Genomic DNA, 16232 nt, shown 5'->3' with positions numbered 1-16232 from the left:
TTATGTTTGAGAACCTGCACAAGAGGATTTTCACTGATGCTTGTCAAGTTCAACATTGCAGACCCAGTCTGAGTGTAGTTACTAACGTTCACCCCCAGATGGAGCTAAAAAAAAGACTCATTCAACACACACACACGCACGCACGCACGCACACACACACACACACACACACACACACACACACACACACACACACACACACACACACACACACACACACACACACACACACACACACACACACACACACACACACACACACACACACACAGTTGACTCAGTCAACCATGCTTGGAAAGTTGCAAAGCTTGAAGGAGTGGTGTGTGTGTGCGCGCGCGCGCCTGCCTGCGTGCGCGTGTGTCACTACAGGATGAATGAGAGTGGTCCATTAACAAGTACAACCCCCTACCCCCCCTCCCACATGGTACGACCCAACCGGCAGGGGGGGTGTTGTTGAAACAAAAGTTTTAGAGCCGAATGAATGAATCAGAGAGAGTTAAGTTCATCCAGTCTACCGTCACTGCCGTCAGCTCCCACTGGATCCAGTCGCATTGTTCCAGTTGGCAGTTACAGTCTAGACCAGTATAGGCTGTTTATTTCATAATACTGGTCAATATTCCCACAGAGAAGTGATGCTCCTACTTCTGCGAGGCGCGCTCCTGGCGAGCGTGCTCTGCACGGCGCGCGTGTGCGCTCAGCAACGAGGTAATACAGGCTCAAACGCATCAATAATAATAATGATAAACTGAGATATTTATTGATCAATGCACGTGGTGATCAGAGGTCGATATGTCAGGCCTCGTTGTGATATAATCGAGGTGGATTAATCAGATCTCATCTACGCTATACTGCAGCGTGTGTAGAGAGAGGAGAGCTATACCGCGGGTGGTTCACGTGTTTTAAATCCATCCAGTGTTTATTATAGTTGATGAAGTAAACCGTTATGCTTTTGGCGTGCACTGCTTGCTGAAAAAAAATGTTGTGACTGTCGAGCATTGCTGCATTTCTTCTCCAGCGAGGACTTTTCGGGCTAGCTTTTTATCTGACTTTTTGCCGTAGCCTAATATTCGAAAGCAATCATATACTCGATCGAACATCAAATACAATAGCCTGCTCTATACCTCTATGATTGTCTAACTCTTGATCAAGGGGGTGACTCCGTTATACGGGGCAGATATACAAATCAAACCTAGCTCGATCTTGTCTTTTACATTTCTCAAACGCATTTAGTGTGTTTCTAAATTAATCTCTCTGCATCTGCAGTTCATTCCATGCAGTTCATCATCAGTGGCGCAGGGCCTAATCATTAGGAATGCATTGACTTTGCTTCTTCCATTGTTTGATTCTTTACTTCTTTCTGCCCCACCATATCTCATAGGCAAATATTCCAACTTATTTTCCTCCACTACAATTAGTTAATGGCCTAATAATTGTCAAATTTGTAATAGGCCTACAAGAAAGAGGCAAACATTTTGAAAGTAGCTGATCTTCAAGCCCACATCACCGCCTCAGGTGTTGCGAGTTTGTAGATCTGCTATAGTATTTTCCTGGAACTTCAAACACAATGTACTGCCACAACTGCATGCTACAATTTCAAGTGCTTGTCTGGGGCCTGAAAAGTTTGAGAAGCAGCACATATCAGGCTAAAATCAGCTGCAACATGAAAGTGATATTTATACATTGATCTACTAATTACAATCCAATATTATGATTGTGAAATTCATCTTCTACATTTATGTTTAGTAGGCCACTGAAGGTATATTCTGATGACATCAATTATTTTTGAATACTCTTACAGTGACCAAGTAGAGTTTTTGAATACATAACGTCTTTTATTTGTAGAGTAGTAGGCCTACAGCCCTACAGTATTTATAGTTTGTGTTATTGGTACTTTTAGTAAGACATCTGTTTCCCTCTTCCTCCCTCTGTGCAGTTTATTGATTGAGTTAACAGCTCTAGTAGTTTTTTATGTGATTGTTCTTTTTAACGTCAATGAGAACAGCTGAGTCAATACAGGAGCCACATTCAATTTATATTCATGACTTTGCTGAGAGAGAGAGAGACTCTTTGACAATCTTTCCCATGCCCCTTTGAGAGAGAGAGAGATTTGAAAACTATCTTTAAATACATATATACACACATACATACATACATACAAGCGGCACAGACACTCACACTCGCCAGGGGACATCCCGTGGGTCCTCTGCCCAGCCAAGAGCGCCCGTCTCTGGGCAACGACCTCCAGGCATGGACCAGGGGCCTGGGTCCCCTGCCTGGAAGGCGCTTGGACTAAGAGTGTCTGCTAATTGTGCATATTAATTACCAATGGTCACATAATAGCAAAGACATTATCCTGGTTTTAATTTGATTGTAAAGTTGCATGGTGAGTGACATTGCTCGTTTGCACGTTTCTTTAGCATGCCTATAGCATGCATGAGTACATAATATACATTTCTTATGTTGTTTCTTGTTTGTCTATATAATTCACTTGCTTTGTCGATTGTCTACGTGAGTTCCCCTTGTCAACAAAGAGATATAGGAACATGGAGTAACATTAATAAGGAACTTTATTGGCATGTGAAAACGTATATTTACAAATTGCCAAAGTAAGTGTAAAATTTTAAACAATGATGTTGGTGTGTGTTAATGTAGCCATTTATAACTGATGGCACAGACCCATAAGGGGGTCCATTTGGTTACATTTTTTTCAGAGTGTGGTTTCATTTCTAATTACGTTAAAGGTGAGGATTTCACTGCATGTGTGGAGAAGAGGGAGGTTTTCTCACGGCAATAAAGCTCCTTCAATGAGATAGAGAGTGGGGGAGAGAGATAAGCTAGTTTAGCTATATCATGCTAGTTTTCCTTCATTTGCAATGTTGTGACGTGTGTTTACACATTTCTGTGCTCACTTTATTGTAGCCTACATGCATTTCTTAGTTTTTGACTTTCCTTGGCAATGTAAATGTGTGTTTTATCATGCCAATAAAGCTCTCAAGAGAGAGAGGGAGAGACAGAGAGAGAGAGAGTTGAGTTAATCTGAATAACAAAGACACGTTCTACTTGTTGTGATTCTACACATTCCATTCCTCTATGGTCCTTTTGTTATTCACCTCACACACACACACACACACACACACACACACACACACAACCCCCCACAGACGACCCGACCCCCCCATCTGCTCTACAACCCCTCTGGTGCATGGTTAAGTTTGTGTGCGTCTGTGCGTGTGTGTGCATACATCCTGTGGGGTGTGAAGATGGATTTGTCACCAATGTGTGCACCAATGCGTGCACGTAAAACAGCAGAGGCGTCATTAAGTGGGCACACAATTCAATTCAAAGGGGCATAATTGGCATGGGAAAACATACGTTTACACTGCCCGAGCAAGTGTCAAAATTAAGTAAGTAATTAAGTAAGTAAATACATGACATGTAGGCAAGGCTAGCTTGATCTAAACTAAAGCTTTGTGCGACAAATAGTTTTTTCAAATGTTAAAAAATGCACTCAGCCGATCTATGTCAAACACACACAATTCAATACAAAGGGCTTTATTGGCACGAGAAAACATATGTTTACATTGCCAAAGTGGAACAATACAATCAAAACGAAGTGTACATTTGAAAGTCAGAATCTCCAATAAATCAACGTACCAAGATCACTCGATGCAGATAGTGCAGGAACACACACAATGGTGAGTCTTTAGGGTGGTTGTGTCTTCTCCTATCACAGTAGTGTTTGCACATTGTTGTTCTTTGCCTATAGCAGATATGGGAGTTTTTTTGTCATTAGTCATGTTTTCAAAATCTCTGTGGGTGATTGCAATCTGTGGGAAGTATTATGTCTCTGATGTCTTGGTACAGTGGACGGATGGTTAGGAAATGTAGCTCAGTTTCCACTTCCTTATGTGTGCAGTGGGTGCATACTGCATAGTCTGTCTTCTCTCGGGAGACAGGTCTGCCTATGACGGTCTTTCTCGATCGCACGTCTGTGCTCACTGAGTCTGTACCTAGTTAAGATTTTCCTTTGTTTTTGGTCGGTCACGATGCTCGGCTATTCTGCCACCTGTATTCTCTTTGCAGGGCCAGATAGCATTCTAGTTTACTCTGCTTTTGTGTTGCTTCTTTCCAATGTGACAGATAGCTTTCCTTTTGCACGCACGCACACATACGCATGCAGACAGACAGACAGACAGACAGACAGACAGACAGACAGACAGACAGACAGACTCATTAACTCCTCAGTGTGTTATCTGTTTTTCTTTGTCCTGCATCTCATCACTTTATCACACATCCACATGACTTTACACCCCCTGGAGTGTGTGTCTGTGTGTGTGTGTGTGTGTGTGTGTGTGTTCGTGTGTTGATGCTATCATGCATTCACGCAGCTGATTACATAGATAGAGTAATTAAGGTGTGTGTGTGTTTACATCTCCAGGAGGCAATTCAAAGATGCTAATCATTGCCATAGGGTGGGGGGGGGGGAGGTAGGGTCACAGGCCTATGTAAACAATACATTAACCTCATGTCCATGGTTGACCCGTAACTGTTAAGCAGTTTGAAGCCTGTTAATACCAACCGTTAAACGGTGAATCTTTTTTTTATTGAATTGTCAGTGCTTACTCTTACTCCTACTCTTAAATTGTAACCAACTCTCTCTCTCTCTCCCCTCCCTCTCCCCCCAGGCTTGTTCCCGGCCATATTGAACCTGGCCAGCCAGGCGCAGATCAGCAGCAATGCGTCGTGCGGTCAGAACGGACCCGAGGAGTTCTGCAAGCTGGTGGAGCACGTCCACCAGCGCCGCTACCAACAGAAGAACCTGCAGTGCAGGATCTGCGACGCCAACTCCACCGGTAATCTATCCGTCCAACTGGTTATCTATCTGTCCAGTGTCCGGTCTGTCTATATAGGCTCATTCATAGTCTGGATTTTCGGTGGTGAGGTGACCACCGGAGCTGAAATAATGTTGAGCGGTGGTGAGTAAAAACAGAGAGAAGGGCTGGGGCCTGAGGCGGTGGTTTGCTCTTCACCGCGGCTCTGTGACGTCATGTTGTAGTTCGATGGTCTGGTCACCCCACCACCGAAAATCCAGACTATGAATAACGCTTATCTGTCTGTCTGTCTGTATGTGTGTCATCTCTTCCAGTGTTTGCGAGAGAAACAAGCAACCGTGGTCTATGAAAACGAGCCCCAAAATAAGCTAATCCTTTACCATTAAATATGTGCATACATTTATTTATCTGAAAATAGCCCATGGCATAAAATGTTTTCAGACATGGGGGTCTGCAGACAAATATAATTATATTAATTTGGGGGTCCTTGTCGTGAAAATAAAATAAAACATTAGGACCCCAAAAAATTTAATAAAAACCAACTACCAATATTTACAAGCAACTTTACAGAAAAACAAGCCCAAAGTCGCTTATAATATAAGCGGACATGGCAACACAGGTCTATTCCTAAAATGATGATGGTGGTGTTTGTGGGCGTGGTCTTACAGCGCCGGGCACAGAGCGCCATCCAATCGGCAACGTCATCGACGGCACCAACGACTGGTGGCAGAGCCCCAGCATCCAGAACGGACAGCAGTTCCACTGGGTCACGGTCACGCTGGACCTCAGACAGGTACGCACGCACACACACACACACACACACCCACACACGCACGCACACGCGCGCACACACGCAACCGAGAGAAACAAGTACAAGTTGATGGCCGTTCGATGCAGCGACCAGCTGTGCTGGAGATCTGATCAGGCATGTCGATAACTGGCAAGAACACGATAGTCTGTGTGGTTTTCCAGTGGTTTTCAACCTTTTTTTCATATCAAGAAAAAAATGGGTTACAAAATCGTGGGATAAAAATGTAAAGACTACTTGAGTCAAAGTATCGATACTCCTGGTCAACTGAATTATTACTCGACTAAAATATATATATACCGTATATAAATAAATAAAACTCAACTATTGAAAAGTGCATGCATTTAAACATACATACGAGTATTTAAAAGCACAAATGTACATTTTCGTTGTAATACCAATGTCGTACTGCCATTTTGAAAAGTTCCCCCAAAATTCAAATACATTTAGGAAACAGTGAACATTGTCGATCCAGTACAAGATCCAGTAAGTTATACTGGTCAGCTGTGGTTGTACTGGTCAGCTCTCCCAGTACAACGGTACAAGACTGTGACTGCAGCACTCGTCAGCTCCCAGTACAACAAACAGCAGAAGACCGTGGTTGTACTGGTCAGCTCCCAGTACAATGGTAGAAGACTGTACTGGTCAGAATGTTGAATCATTCTCTCTCTTTTTTTCCACCAGCTTTTTCAGATCGCCTATATCATCATCAAAGCTGCAAACTCGCCACGACCAGGTAACTGCCATCACTTCCTGTAACTGTTACCACTTCCTGTAACTGTCTGTTAGACGGTAATTGTCACCACAAACATGTTTAACCCATTTAGGCCTGAATATATATTCTAAGATTTCCGGCACATTTTCACGATATTTCAAAAATAGCAGACCTACAAGCTCGTAGCGCGCCACTCGGTGGTGCGCTATGAGCTTTAGATCTGCTATTTTTCAATAGCTAAAGCATAACATAATGCTAACACCAAAAGGGGTTCCCGTCCAGAATGTGTCAGTGATTGATTTCTTTGTATATTTTAAGATATTTGTCATATATCTACCCTGTGCAATTTGTGATTACGCTTAAAAAAAAAACAGAAATACAAATTCTAACATCTCCTCCAATGTTCAATGCAAAAAAACAAACCCAACAATTAAATCGTTAATCGCAAATTATCTGTGTGACAATCGTCAACTTAAATCTGTAATCGTAACTCTTCCTGTAACGGTCACCACTTTACTATAATTATAATTATTATTATTATTTTCCTCGTCTTCCAGGTAACTGGGTTCTGGAGCGCTCGGAGGACGGGGTGACCTTTGACCCCTGGCAGTACTACGCCATCAGCGACAGCGAGTGTCTGAGTCGCTACAACATCACGCCGCGCCGCGGACCGCCCACCTACAAGAGCGACCACGAGGTCATCTGCACCAGCTACTACTCCAGGCTGGTCCCGCTGGAGCACGGAGAGGTATACCGCCACCGCGCTTCACTCTCTCTCTCTCTCTCTCTCTCTCTCTCTCTCATATTAACACATGACCTTGGCGGCGACCTCCGTCAAGCCTAATCCAACTCTTCGCCGCCGATGACGGAGACCTCCGCCATGTGGTCTTTTACGATAGATTGCGCTCTAGATTTTGCCTGCCGTCCACCTCCACATTATCACATTTAGAAACATGCATTTATCTTGGATTCTTTTACCAAAACAAGCTTTGTTCAACGGCCCATAACTAAAGAACCGATGATCGTGGTTACAAAATGTATTATTTTCAGAGTGAAAGAAAATATGATGGTCCATCACACAACACAGCGTTGTTTTTCCTTCCTACATCCGGTTCACCTCCATGGGCCTTCAAAATAAGGGTTTCACTGAAAAACACTGGCGGTGGCTAATAATAAATCAATTAACACATGGCAGTAATTATGTGTTAACCCATTCTGACCGGGCACCCATTTTGGTGTCAGCATCATGTTAAAAATAGCAGATCTACAAGCTCGTATCGCGCCACCGAGTGGCGCGATACGAGCTTGTAGGTCTGCTATTTTTGAAAAATCGAAGAGTGACTGTGACATTTTTAGAATCTGATCTCAGGTCAGAATGGGTTAATCAGACCAGTGTGTGTCTGGCGGAAACCTCGTATGAATCTGATCTCAGGTCAGAATGGGTTAACTCATGGCCTCTCTATCTTTCCAGATACACACGTCTCTGATCAACGGGCGTCCCAGCGCCGAGCGGCTGACCCCGGAGCTGCTGCAGTTCACGTCGGCCCGCTTCATCCGCCTGCGCTTCCAGCGCATCCGAACGCTCAACGCCGACCTCATGATCCTGAACCACCACGACACCTCGGAGGTGGACCCGCTGGTGACGCGCAGGGTGAGAGAGACGGACCCATGACCTCGTTGATGTTGAAGAAAATACTAATACCAACCGTATATCAGTGGTGGAAAAAGTACTCAGTTGTTTTACTTAACTACTGCAATTTGTGTGTAACGAATTGCGTTCCTTTCCTCAGTATTACTACTCCATCAAAGACGTCTCGGTGGGGGGGATGTGCATCTGTTTCGGACACGCACAGAGCTGTCCACTGGACCCCGTTACCATGGTAACGCACTCACGCACACACATACACACTCTCTTCTCTTAGATATACTGCACACAGACACACACTACACACAGCATGCTAGCATTTCACAATGCGATGTCTAACATCTCTCTTTAACACAGGCAGCCGCGATTTCACAGTTTCAGTCTCTGTCCATTCATGTGCCAAAAAGGGTATTTTAATGTGAGCTGCCTCATTCAAGGGGCAAAAATTACCCCAGGCCTTATAACCCGGAAGTTTAGCACACGGATAAAGCAATCCCGGGAGGATGGCGGACCACCCGAGGCATGATTTGTTTTTTAACTGCGACCAGAATCTGCCGTATAAACAGAAGTTTATGTGTTTTATGTGTTTAGTGTGTCTTTATACTGTCTAACTCTCTTCCTCTCTCTTTGTGTTAACAGAAGTTTAACTGTGTGTGTGAACACAACACATGTGGGGAGAGCTGCAATCAGTGTTGCCCCGGTTACCACCAGGAGGTGTGGCAACCAGGAACCCTGTCTGTTGGCAACACTTGTGAGAGTAAGTCTGTGTGTGTGTGTGTGTGTGTGTGTGTGTGTGTGTGTGTGTGTGTGTGTGTGTGTGTGTGTTTTTGTGTGTGTGTGTGTGTGTGTGTGTGTGTGTGTGTGTGTGTGTGTGTGTGTGTGTGTGTGTGTGTGTGTGTGTGTGTGTGTGTGTGTGCGTGCGTGCGTGTGCGTGCGTGCGTGCGTGCGTGCGTGCGTGCGTGCGTGCGTGCGTGCGTGCGTGCGTGCGTGCGTGCGTGCGTGCGTGCGTGCGCTTCTTTGAGGATAATATCCTCAAAGAAGCGCACAGACCTGGAATCTGGCTTTGACTATATTACAGTCAAAGCCAGATTCCAGGTCCCAAGTCTTTATCTGTGGCACCGTACTACACTGGTTCTCAACCTATTCAGGCCGTGACCCCCCAAAATAATCATGTTTAAACTGGGGGACCCCACATCCACCCACTGTGTGAGTTTGTATAGATCAGCTATTTTCAGCTTATCAGCTTACTGTATATGATTTGACAATTTGGCTGTGTTTGACTAGTTTTTATAGTATAGTTTGTTGATTACTTTTGATGCAGGAATGGACTTTTTCCTTTGTCCTTAAAAGTGCTTCAGATGTATTAAAGGAGTAATTCACCCAAAACAACGCCACATTTTCCACACGCTCTCGTCTAAACATGTCCTTGTTGTGTGCGTGTGTGTGTGCGTGTGTGTGTGTGCGTGTGTGCGTGCGTCAGAGTGTAACTGTCACAACAAAGCGCTGGAGTGTGTGTACAACGCCACGGTGGCCGACCTGGGCCTGAGCGTGGACTCTCACGGGCATCGGCGCGGGGGCGGAGTCTGCCTGGACTGCAGCCAGAACACGGCGGGTGTCAACTGCGAGGCGTGCAGACACGGCTACTACAGGCCATCAGAGGTACTGCAGGACGTAGATTATATATAGGGGCTTGACCTCGATTAGTCGACTGATCGATCGGAGTGAGTCTAAAGCCCCTCTAACCACACCAAAAGACGGTTTTAGTGTTGTCCCAGCGGTGTGATAGGTCTTGTTGACCCACGTTGACCCTAGTGATTCAACGCATGGAACTCAATGGCGCAAACCACACCAAAGGGTCGAGACGGTTTTAGAGTTAACTCCTTGCAACCGTTTGGACCCAAGGAGTTGAATGGTGACCATTAGGCCTAATTTGTTATATTAATTAACAATATTATTTTTAAATAGGTTATATATATCATGATTTATCGGGAGAAACCAAGCAACTATATGTTAAATCAGACATTAAGCAGGGTTCCCCAATTTGTCTTCCCACAAGGGCCAAATTATGTCTAGGATGACATGCTGAGTGCCACGAAAATGTTATTCTATTAGTTAGAATAGATGTATAAAGACCAATTTGACAGTTGCAGAAACATAATTGTGTGTGTGTGTGTGCATGTGTGTGTGTGTGCGCGTGTGTGTCTGTAGGTCTCTCTGTATTCAGACTTCCCCTGTGTGGACTGCCAGTGCGACCTCAGAGGCTCCGAGTCTTCCGTCTGCATCAAGGATGACGAATACGCACGGCATGGTAATTTATCTTCTACGCGTTTAAATCACATCGCATGTGAAGTTACAATGTATATTTACTCAAGTACTAGTCTGTTCCTAAGCACAATTTCGAGGTATTTGTACTTTACTGGAGTATTTATAATACTTTTACTTCTAATACTTTTACTTCTACTTCCGCTACATTTATTTAGTTACTTTGAAGATGTTGATTATTATAACAAAACATGCATTAACCACTTCAGCCCTGTGTACATTTCGGCCATTTGAAAATATGTGTATACATTTGAATGTACATAAACTTGAAAGCAGACATTCTGCATAATGAGTACTTCTAGTACATTTTGATACCAACACTAACTCCACGATGACAACCTCTTACTTATACAGACTTGAACCACAAATCAATCTAACTGAGTGTGTATGTATGTGCGCGCGTGCGTGCGTGTAGGTCTCCCGGCAGGCCAGTGCGTGTGTCACGAGGGCTTCGCGGGGCGGCAGTGCGACCGCTGCGCGTTCGGCTACAGAGACTTCCCGCGGTGCGTTCCCTGCCTGTGTAACCTGTCTGGAAGCCTCAACACGGACCCCTGTGCCCCCTGCGTCTGCAAGGTAACACACTCACACACCAACACAGAGCCCTGTGCCCCCTGCGTCTGCAAGGTAACACACTCACACACCAACACAGAGCCCTGTGGTACTCCCTGCGTCTGCAAGGTAACACACTCACACACCAACACAGAGCCCTGTGGTACCCCCTGCGTCTGCAAGGTAACACACTCACACACCAACACAGCCCTGTGCCCCCTGTGTCTGCAAGGTAACACACTCACACACCAACACAGACCTGTGCCCCCTGTGTCTGCAAGGTAACACACTCACACACCAACACAGACCTGTGCCCCCTGCGTCTGCAAGGTAACACACTCACACACCAACACAGACCTGTGCCCCCTGCGTCTGCAAGGTAACACACTCACACACCAACACGGACCCCTGTGCCCCCTGCGTCTGCAAGGTAACACACTCACACACCAACACAGACCTGTGCCCCCTGTGTCTGCAAGGTAACACACTCACACACCAACACAGCCCTGTGCCCCCTGCGTCTGCAAGGTAACACACTCACACACCAACACAGACCTGTGCCCCCTGCGTCTGCAAGGTAACACACTCACACACCAACACGGACCCCTGTGCCCCCTGTGTCTGCAAGGTAACACACTCACACACCAACACAGCCCTGTGCCCCCTGTGTCTGCAAGGTAACACACTCACACACCAACACAGCCCTGTGCCCCCTGTGTCTGCAAGGTAACACACTCACACACCAACACAGCCCTGTGCCCCCTGTGTCTGCAAGGTAACACACTCACACACCAACACAGCCCTGTGCCCCCTGTGTCTGCAAGGTAAAACACCCCCCCCACTATTCACTTCAATGGAAGTTGCTCAGTGGCGTTTTGAAGGACCCGGAAGAACGACGAAATCTTCCGGGTAGTACCCCTCGAGCGTTGATATGATTGGTTGGCTCCTATCGTAGTGACCCCTCGCCGGCGTCCTTGCAGTATGTCTACGTCACAATTCATTCATAAATGTAACCGTGGCCTGCAGTACCAGTTTTGACCAGTAGGGAGACGACTTCAACGATATATACCCAGCCATTCTTGGGGGCTTGCTGTGCGTGTGACAATGCCTCCTAGTGCACCTGCAACGCAACTACAACACAACTTTGTTATAACTCCTCCTCTCCTCTCCTCTCCTCTCCTCTCCTCTCCTCTCCTCTCCTCTCCTCTCCTCTCCTCTCCTCTCCTCTCCTCTCCTCTCCTCTCCTCTCCTCTCCTCTCCTCTCCTCTCCTCTCCTCTCCTCTCCTCTCCTCTCCTCTCCTCTCCTCTCCTCTCCTCTCCTCTCCTCTCCAGGTCAATGTGATGGGCTCTCATTGTGACCTGTGTAAAGCGGGTCATTTCAACCTCCAGTCGTCCAACCCAGAGGGCTGCAGCGACTGCTTCTGTTTCGGAGTCTCTGACTTGTTGACGTGTGAGAGCTCCGCTTGGTCCATGTCACAGGTAACTAGCACACACACACGAGCATGCACACAAGCGCACATACACACACACACACACACACACACACACACACACACACACACACACACACACACACACACACACACAGTCACACACTCACTCATCCGTCTTGTTGATTTTGGTCTCGTTTCAGATTGTCGGCGGGGAAGCTTTGCTCTACCCGGCTCACGTTGACTCCGCCCCTCCCGTCGCAGAGAGCAACGACCTGGTCTTCCCGGGCAACGGCTCCTCCCCTGGCCCCGCCTACCAGCACGTGATGTCGTGGACGGCGTCGGACAACTTCCTCGGCAACAGGGTATGTCGTTGTCTTCTTTTTGTCGCGTTTCGTTCACATTTCATATCGAGGCCCGTTGTTTATTATTCAGCATTTTGACCTGAGATTAGATTCAAAAAATGTCTTCTACATCCTGACAGTTTTCTGAAAAAGCCATGTTTCTATGTCAGTCGTCAGTCATTTTTCAAAAATAGCAGACCTACAAGCTCATAGTGCACTACTCGGTGGCGCGCTATGAGCTTGTATATCTGCTATTTTTCAATAGCTAAAGCATAACATAATGCTAACACCAAAAGAGGTTCCCGTCAAAAATGGGTTGAGCCACGGACCACCGTGTGATGAGAGCCTCTCAAGACCCCAAACTAAACAATATTTTGTCAGTGTCGGATAAGATCTTGTCCACAATTCCATGCTGTATTGATGTGGTATACCATGGATAGGAGAGATAACAGGCGCACATTGATAAAAATAACAATTCTTTGACATACTTGAGAGCGTAAAATGTATTAATTTTACGCTCTCAAGAGTTAAAGACCTTTAAGAGTCCATTTGGTTACCAACTTTCCATTGTTTAGCTGGAACCCTCTCAAGGACCGGTTGAAAAGTGCTGGATTAAATAATAGTTGAGGTTAATTATAAACTATCTGTCTGTCCGTCTCCAGCTGTTATCGTACGGTGGACATTTGACCTTCAGTCTGCTCCACGACATCCCATTGGACAACGAGGACAACTTTGTCCCCGCCCAGTGTGACATCATCATTGAGGTAAGGACACAGAGCCGATCACAGGAAAACATGCTTGAATAGGACGTCCTATCCCAAATATAGGTCATGGGCCGGGCCTTTGAAAAGGAAGATATTGGCCTTTATCCAAAAGGCGCTTTACATAGAGCGCCTTTTTTACACGCACGCACGCACGCACGCACACACGCACGCACACACGCACACACACACACAGTGTTTCCACACCTAAGCGGAAAACGGCCGACAGCCGCGGACAGAAGAAGCTGTCCGAGTCTTGCTCAAGGACACTTCTTCGACACCAACTCTGGGGGAGCCCACAGGGATCGAACCGGGGGAGTGTACCCCCAAGCAGCCGCTCTACCCCCCTGAGGCACTGCCGCCCCTCCCCCCCCAGCCATGAGGTGAAGTGCGCACCCTGAACTCATCGCTATAGCATGTCACATTGTCACAGGGGACTAAAGCCCCAGCAGGGAGGCAACGAGACCCATTTGTATGGTCTCTGGCATGGTGGCCCGGCCAGGGGATTGAACCCTGACCTCGGACACTAAATCCACAAGTCCACTGAGCTGGTAAAAGCTACAGAAACAGCTAATAATCTCTCTCTCTCTCTCTCTCTCTCTCTCTCTCTCTCTCTCTCTCTCTCTCTCTCTCTCTCTCTCTCTCTCTCTCCTCCCCAGGGTAACGGTAAAACCCTCCGCCACTCGTCCAGCCCCCTGCTCCTCTCCTCGGGCCGGCCCGTCTCCGTCTCCATGGCGATGACCCCCGGGTCGTTCGTTCACTTGGACGCGCGCAGCGGCAGGGACGCGCACGTCACGCGCAACGTGCTGATGTCGGTGCTGAGCGACCTCGCTTCGCTGAGGGTCAAAGTTCACCTCAACGCGGGCCCGCTGGTGCTACGGTGAGGCGCGCACGCACACACGCACGCACTCACGCACGCACTATTGAAATGACGACACGAAGGTGTTTAAATATACAATATATACTTATAAGTGTGTCTCTCTCTCTCTCTCTCTCTGCGTGTCTGTCTCTCTCTCAGTCTCAGTAAAGTGTCTCTGGACATAGCAGACCACAACAGTGCCAACCGCGTCCAGGCGGTTGCCGTGGAGACGTGCGAGTGTCCGTGGGGATACGCTGGCACTTCCTGTGAGGTAAGAAAGAAGAGCCTCCCCATGCTCCGCCATGAACAATGGCCGCCGTTACGCAACGCATGCTGCGTTCACACCAGGCTGACGCAAAGACGCCAAGAATCACAGAATCACAGTCCTTTTGGACCTATTATAGGCATTATTTCTGTCCCATGTTTTTGTCAGCCAGAACAGGTTGAAAACAAAACAAAAACAAATGTGTGTGTGTGTGTGTGTGTGTGGTGTGTGTGTGTGCGTGTGCGTGTGTGTGTGTGTGTGTGTGTGTGTGTGTGTGTGTGTGTGTGTGTGTGTGTGTGTGTGTGTGTGTGTGTGTGTGTGTGTGTGTGTGTGTGTGTGTGTGTGTGTGTGTGTGTGTGTGTGTGTGTGCGTGCGTAGTCTTGCATTCCAGGGTTCTACCGTGTGGGAGGGGTCCTGTACGGAGGCAAATGTGTCCAGTGTGAGTGCAACGAACACGCCAGTGAGTGTGACATCAACGGAGTGTGTCAGGTTAGTACACACACACACACACACACACACACACACACACACACACACACACACAATTTAGGCATTTAGCAGACGCTCTTAATCCAGAGCGATTTACAGTAAGTAATAACAATACATCATATACAAAGAATCATAAGCAAGCTAAGAACCTAATATATTTCCAAACAGTAGATTATCTGTACTGTGAAACTATGAGTATATACACTATAGAGTGCTACGTCTACATGAAATGCTAAATTATAAATCAAAATTTTAGCCTTTGCACATATATATATATATATATATACGCCTTGTGTGTGTGTGTGTGTGTGTCGTTTCAGGGCTGTGATCACAACACAACAGGAAGTCACTGTGAAGCGTGTGTTTCTGGTTTCTATGGCGACGCGGCCGAGGGAACACCGGCCGACTGTCAACGCTGCGCCTGTCCGCTCACCGTGGCCACCAACAAGTACGTCCGCTCCTAATTACTCAAACACTGTACTCGAGAACGCTGTTGGGACACTTTTAGTTTATTTGAGCATTTTCCATGTTTCTTTTCAATATTTCTACTCCAGGCAAATATAGTACTTTATAGTAGGGATGCATGAAAAATCTACATTTAGTTTGTGTACTCATCTCATTCAGTAGTCATTCAGTTGTGAAAACAGACACTTGGTAAAGAGTATAGGCTATTTATTGATTGATTGAATACTTTATTAACATGCTTTGGGCCTATAGGGCCTTGTTTCCATTGTGGTCCTCTGTATAATATCGGAATCGGTCAGAATCGGTATCGGCACATAATGACCCTGCAAATATTCTGAGATCGGATATCGGTCATAATTTCATAATCGTGCAGCCCTACTTTTTAGTCCAATTATTTGAAGTCATTGTCACAAAAATATTGGAAAACGTATCATTACAAAACGTACAAGTGTGCCATGAAACAAGTCCATTAATGTCGCAGGGCAACACCTTGTGAGCTCGTAGCTCTGCTCTCTTTTAAAGATTTTGAAAGAAAAGGTTTTTTGGGTAAAAAACAATGGTAAAGTGGACGATTACATTTGGGAATACTTCTACTGTACCGTAGTTTTATGTAGTAAGAGTACATCTCCCACCACCGTCCATAACCCTCCTGTTTGTGTTTGTGTTGTCGATAAAGTTTCAGTCCGACGTGCGTACTGATGCATTCTGGGGAGATGTCATGTGACCGCTGTCAGGAGGGCTACACGGG

General features: G+C 46.3%; 1 protein-coding gene across 1 annotated transcript in view; it reads left to right on the top strand.

Annotated features, from left to right (window-relative positions):
* Nucleotides 1–16232, top strand: part of lama1 (laminin, alpha 1) — a gene marked incomplete at both ends in the record, with an annotated part of 45149 nt that overhangs the window by 3275 nt on the left and 25642 nt on the right. Inside the window, 19 exons of the mRNA XM_083777690.1 lie at nt 699–705; nt 4686–4853; nt 5501–5625; nt 6325–6376; nt 6913–7103; nt 7827–8006; nt 8146–8235; nt 8640–8757; nt 9481–9659; nt 10209–10308; nt 10750–10895; nt 12204–12350; nt 12505–12666; nt 13308–13409; nt 14066–14286; nt 14425–14536; nt 14909–15019; nt 15340–15467; nt 16161–16232. The exon at nt 16161–16232 is cut by the window's right edge and continues 15 nt beyond it. Of these exons, the coding sequence (XP_083633816.1) occupies nt 699–705; nt 4686–4853; nt 5501–5625; nt 6325–6376; nt 6913–7103; nt 7827–8006; nt 8146–8235; nt 8640–8757; nt 9481–9659; nt 10209–10308; nt 10750–10895; nt 12204–12350; nt 12505–12666; nt 13308–13409; nt 14066–14286; nt 14425–14536; nt 14909–15019; nt 15340–15467; nt 16161–16232 (2411 nt within the window). The remainder of the gene's footprint in view (nt 1–698; nt 706–4685; nt 4854–5500; nt 5626–6324; nt 6377–6912; nt 7104–7826; nt 8007–8145; nt 8236–8639; nt 8758–9480; nt 9660–10208; nt 10309–10749; nt 10896–12203; nt 12351–12504; nt 12667–13307; nt 13410–14065; nt 14287–14424; nt 14537–14908; nt 15020–15339; nt 15468–16160) is intronic.

Source organism: Protomyctophum parallelum (assembly GCF_964188405.1).
Source record: "Protomyctophum parallelum genome assembly, chromosome: 12".
NCBI lineage: Eukaryota > Metazoa > Chordata > Actinopteri > Myctophiformes > Myctophidae > Protomyctophum > Protomyctophum parallelum.
This window is presented reverse-complemented; position numbering and strand designations above follow the sequence as displayed.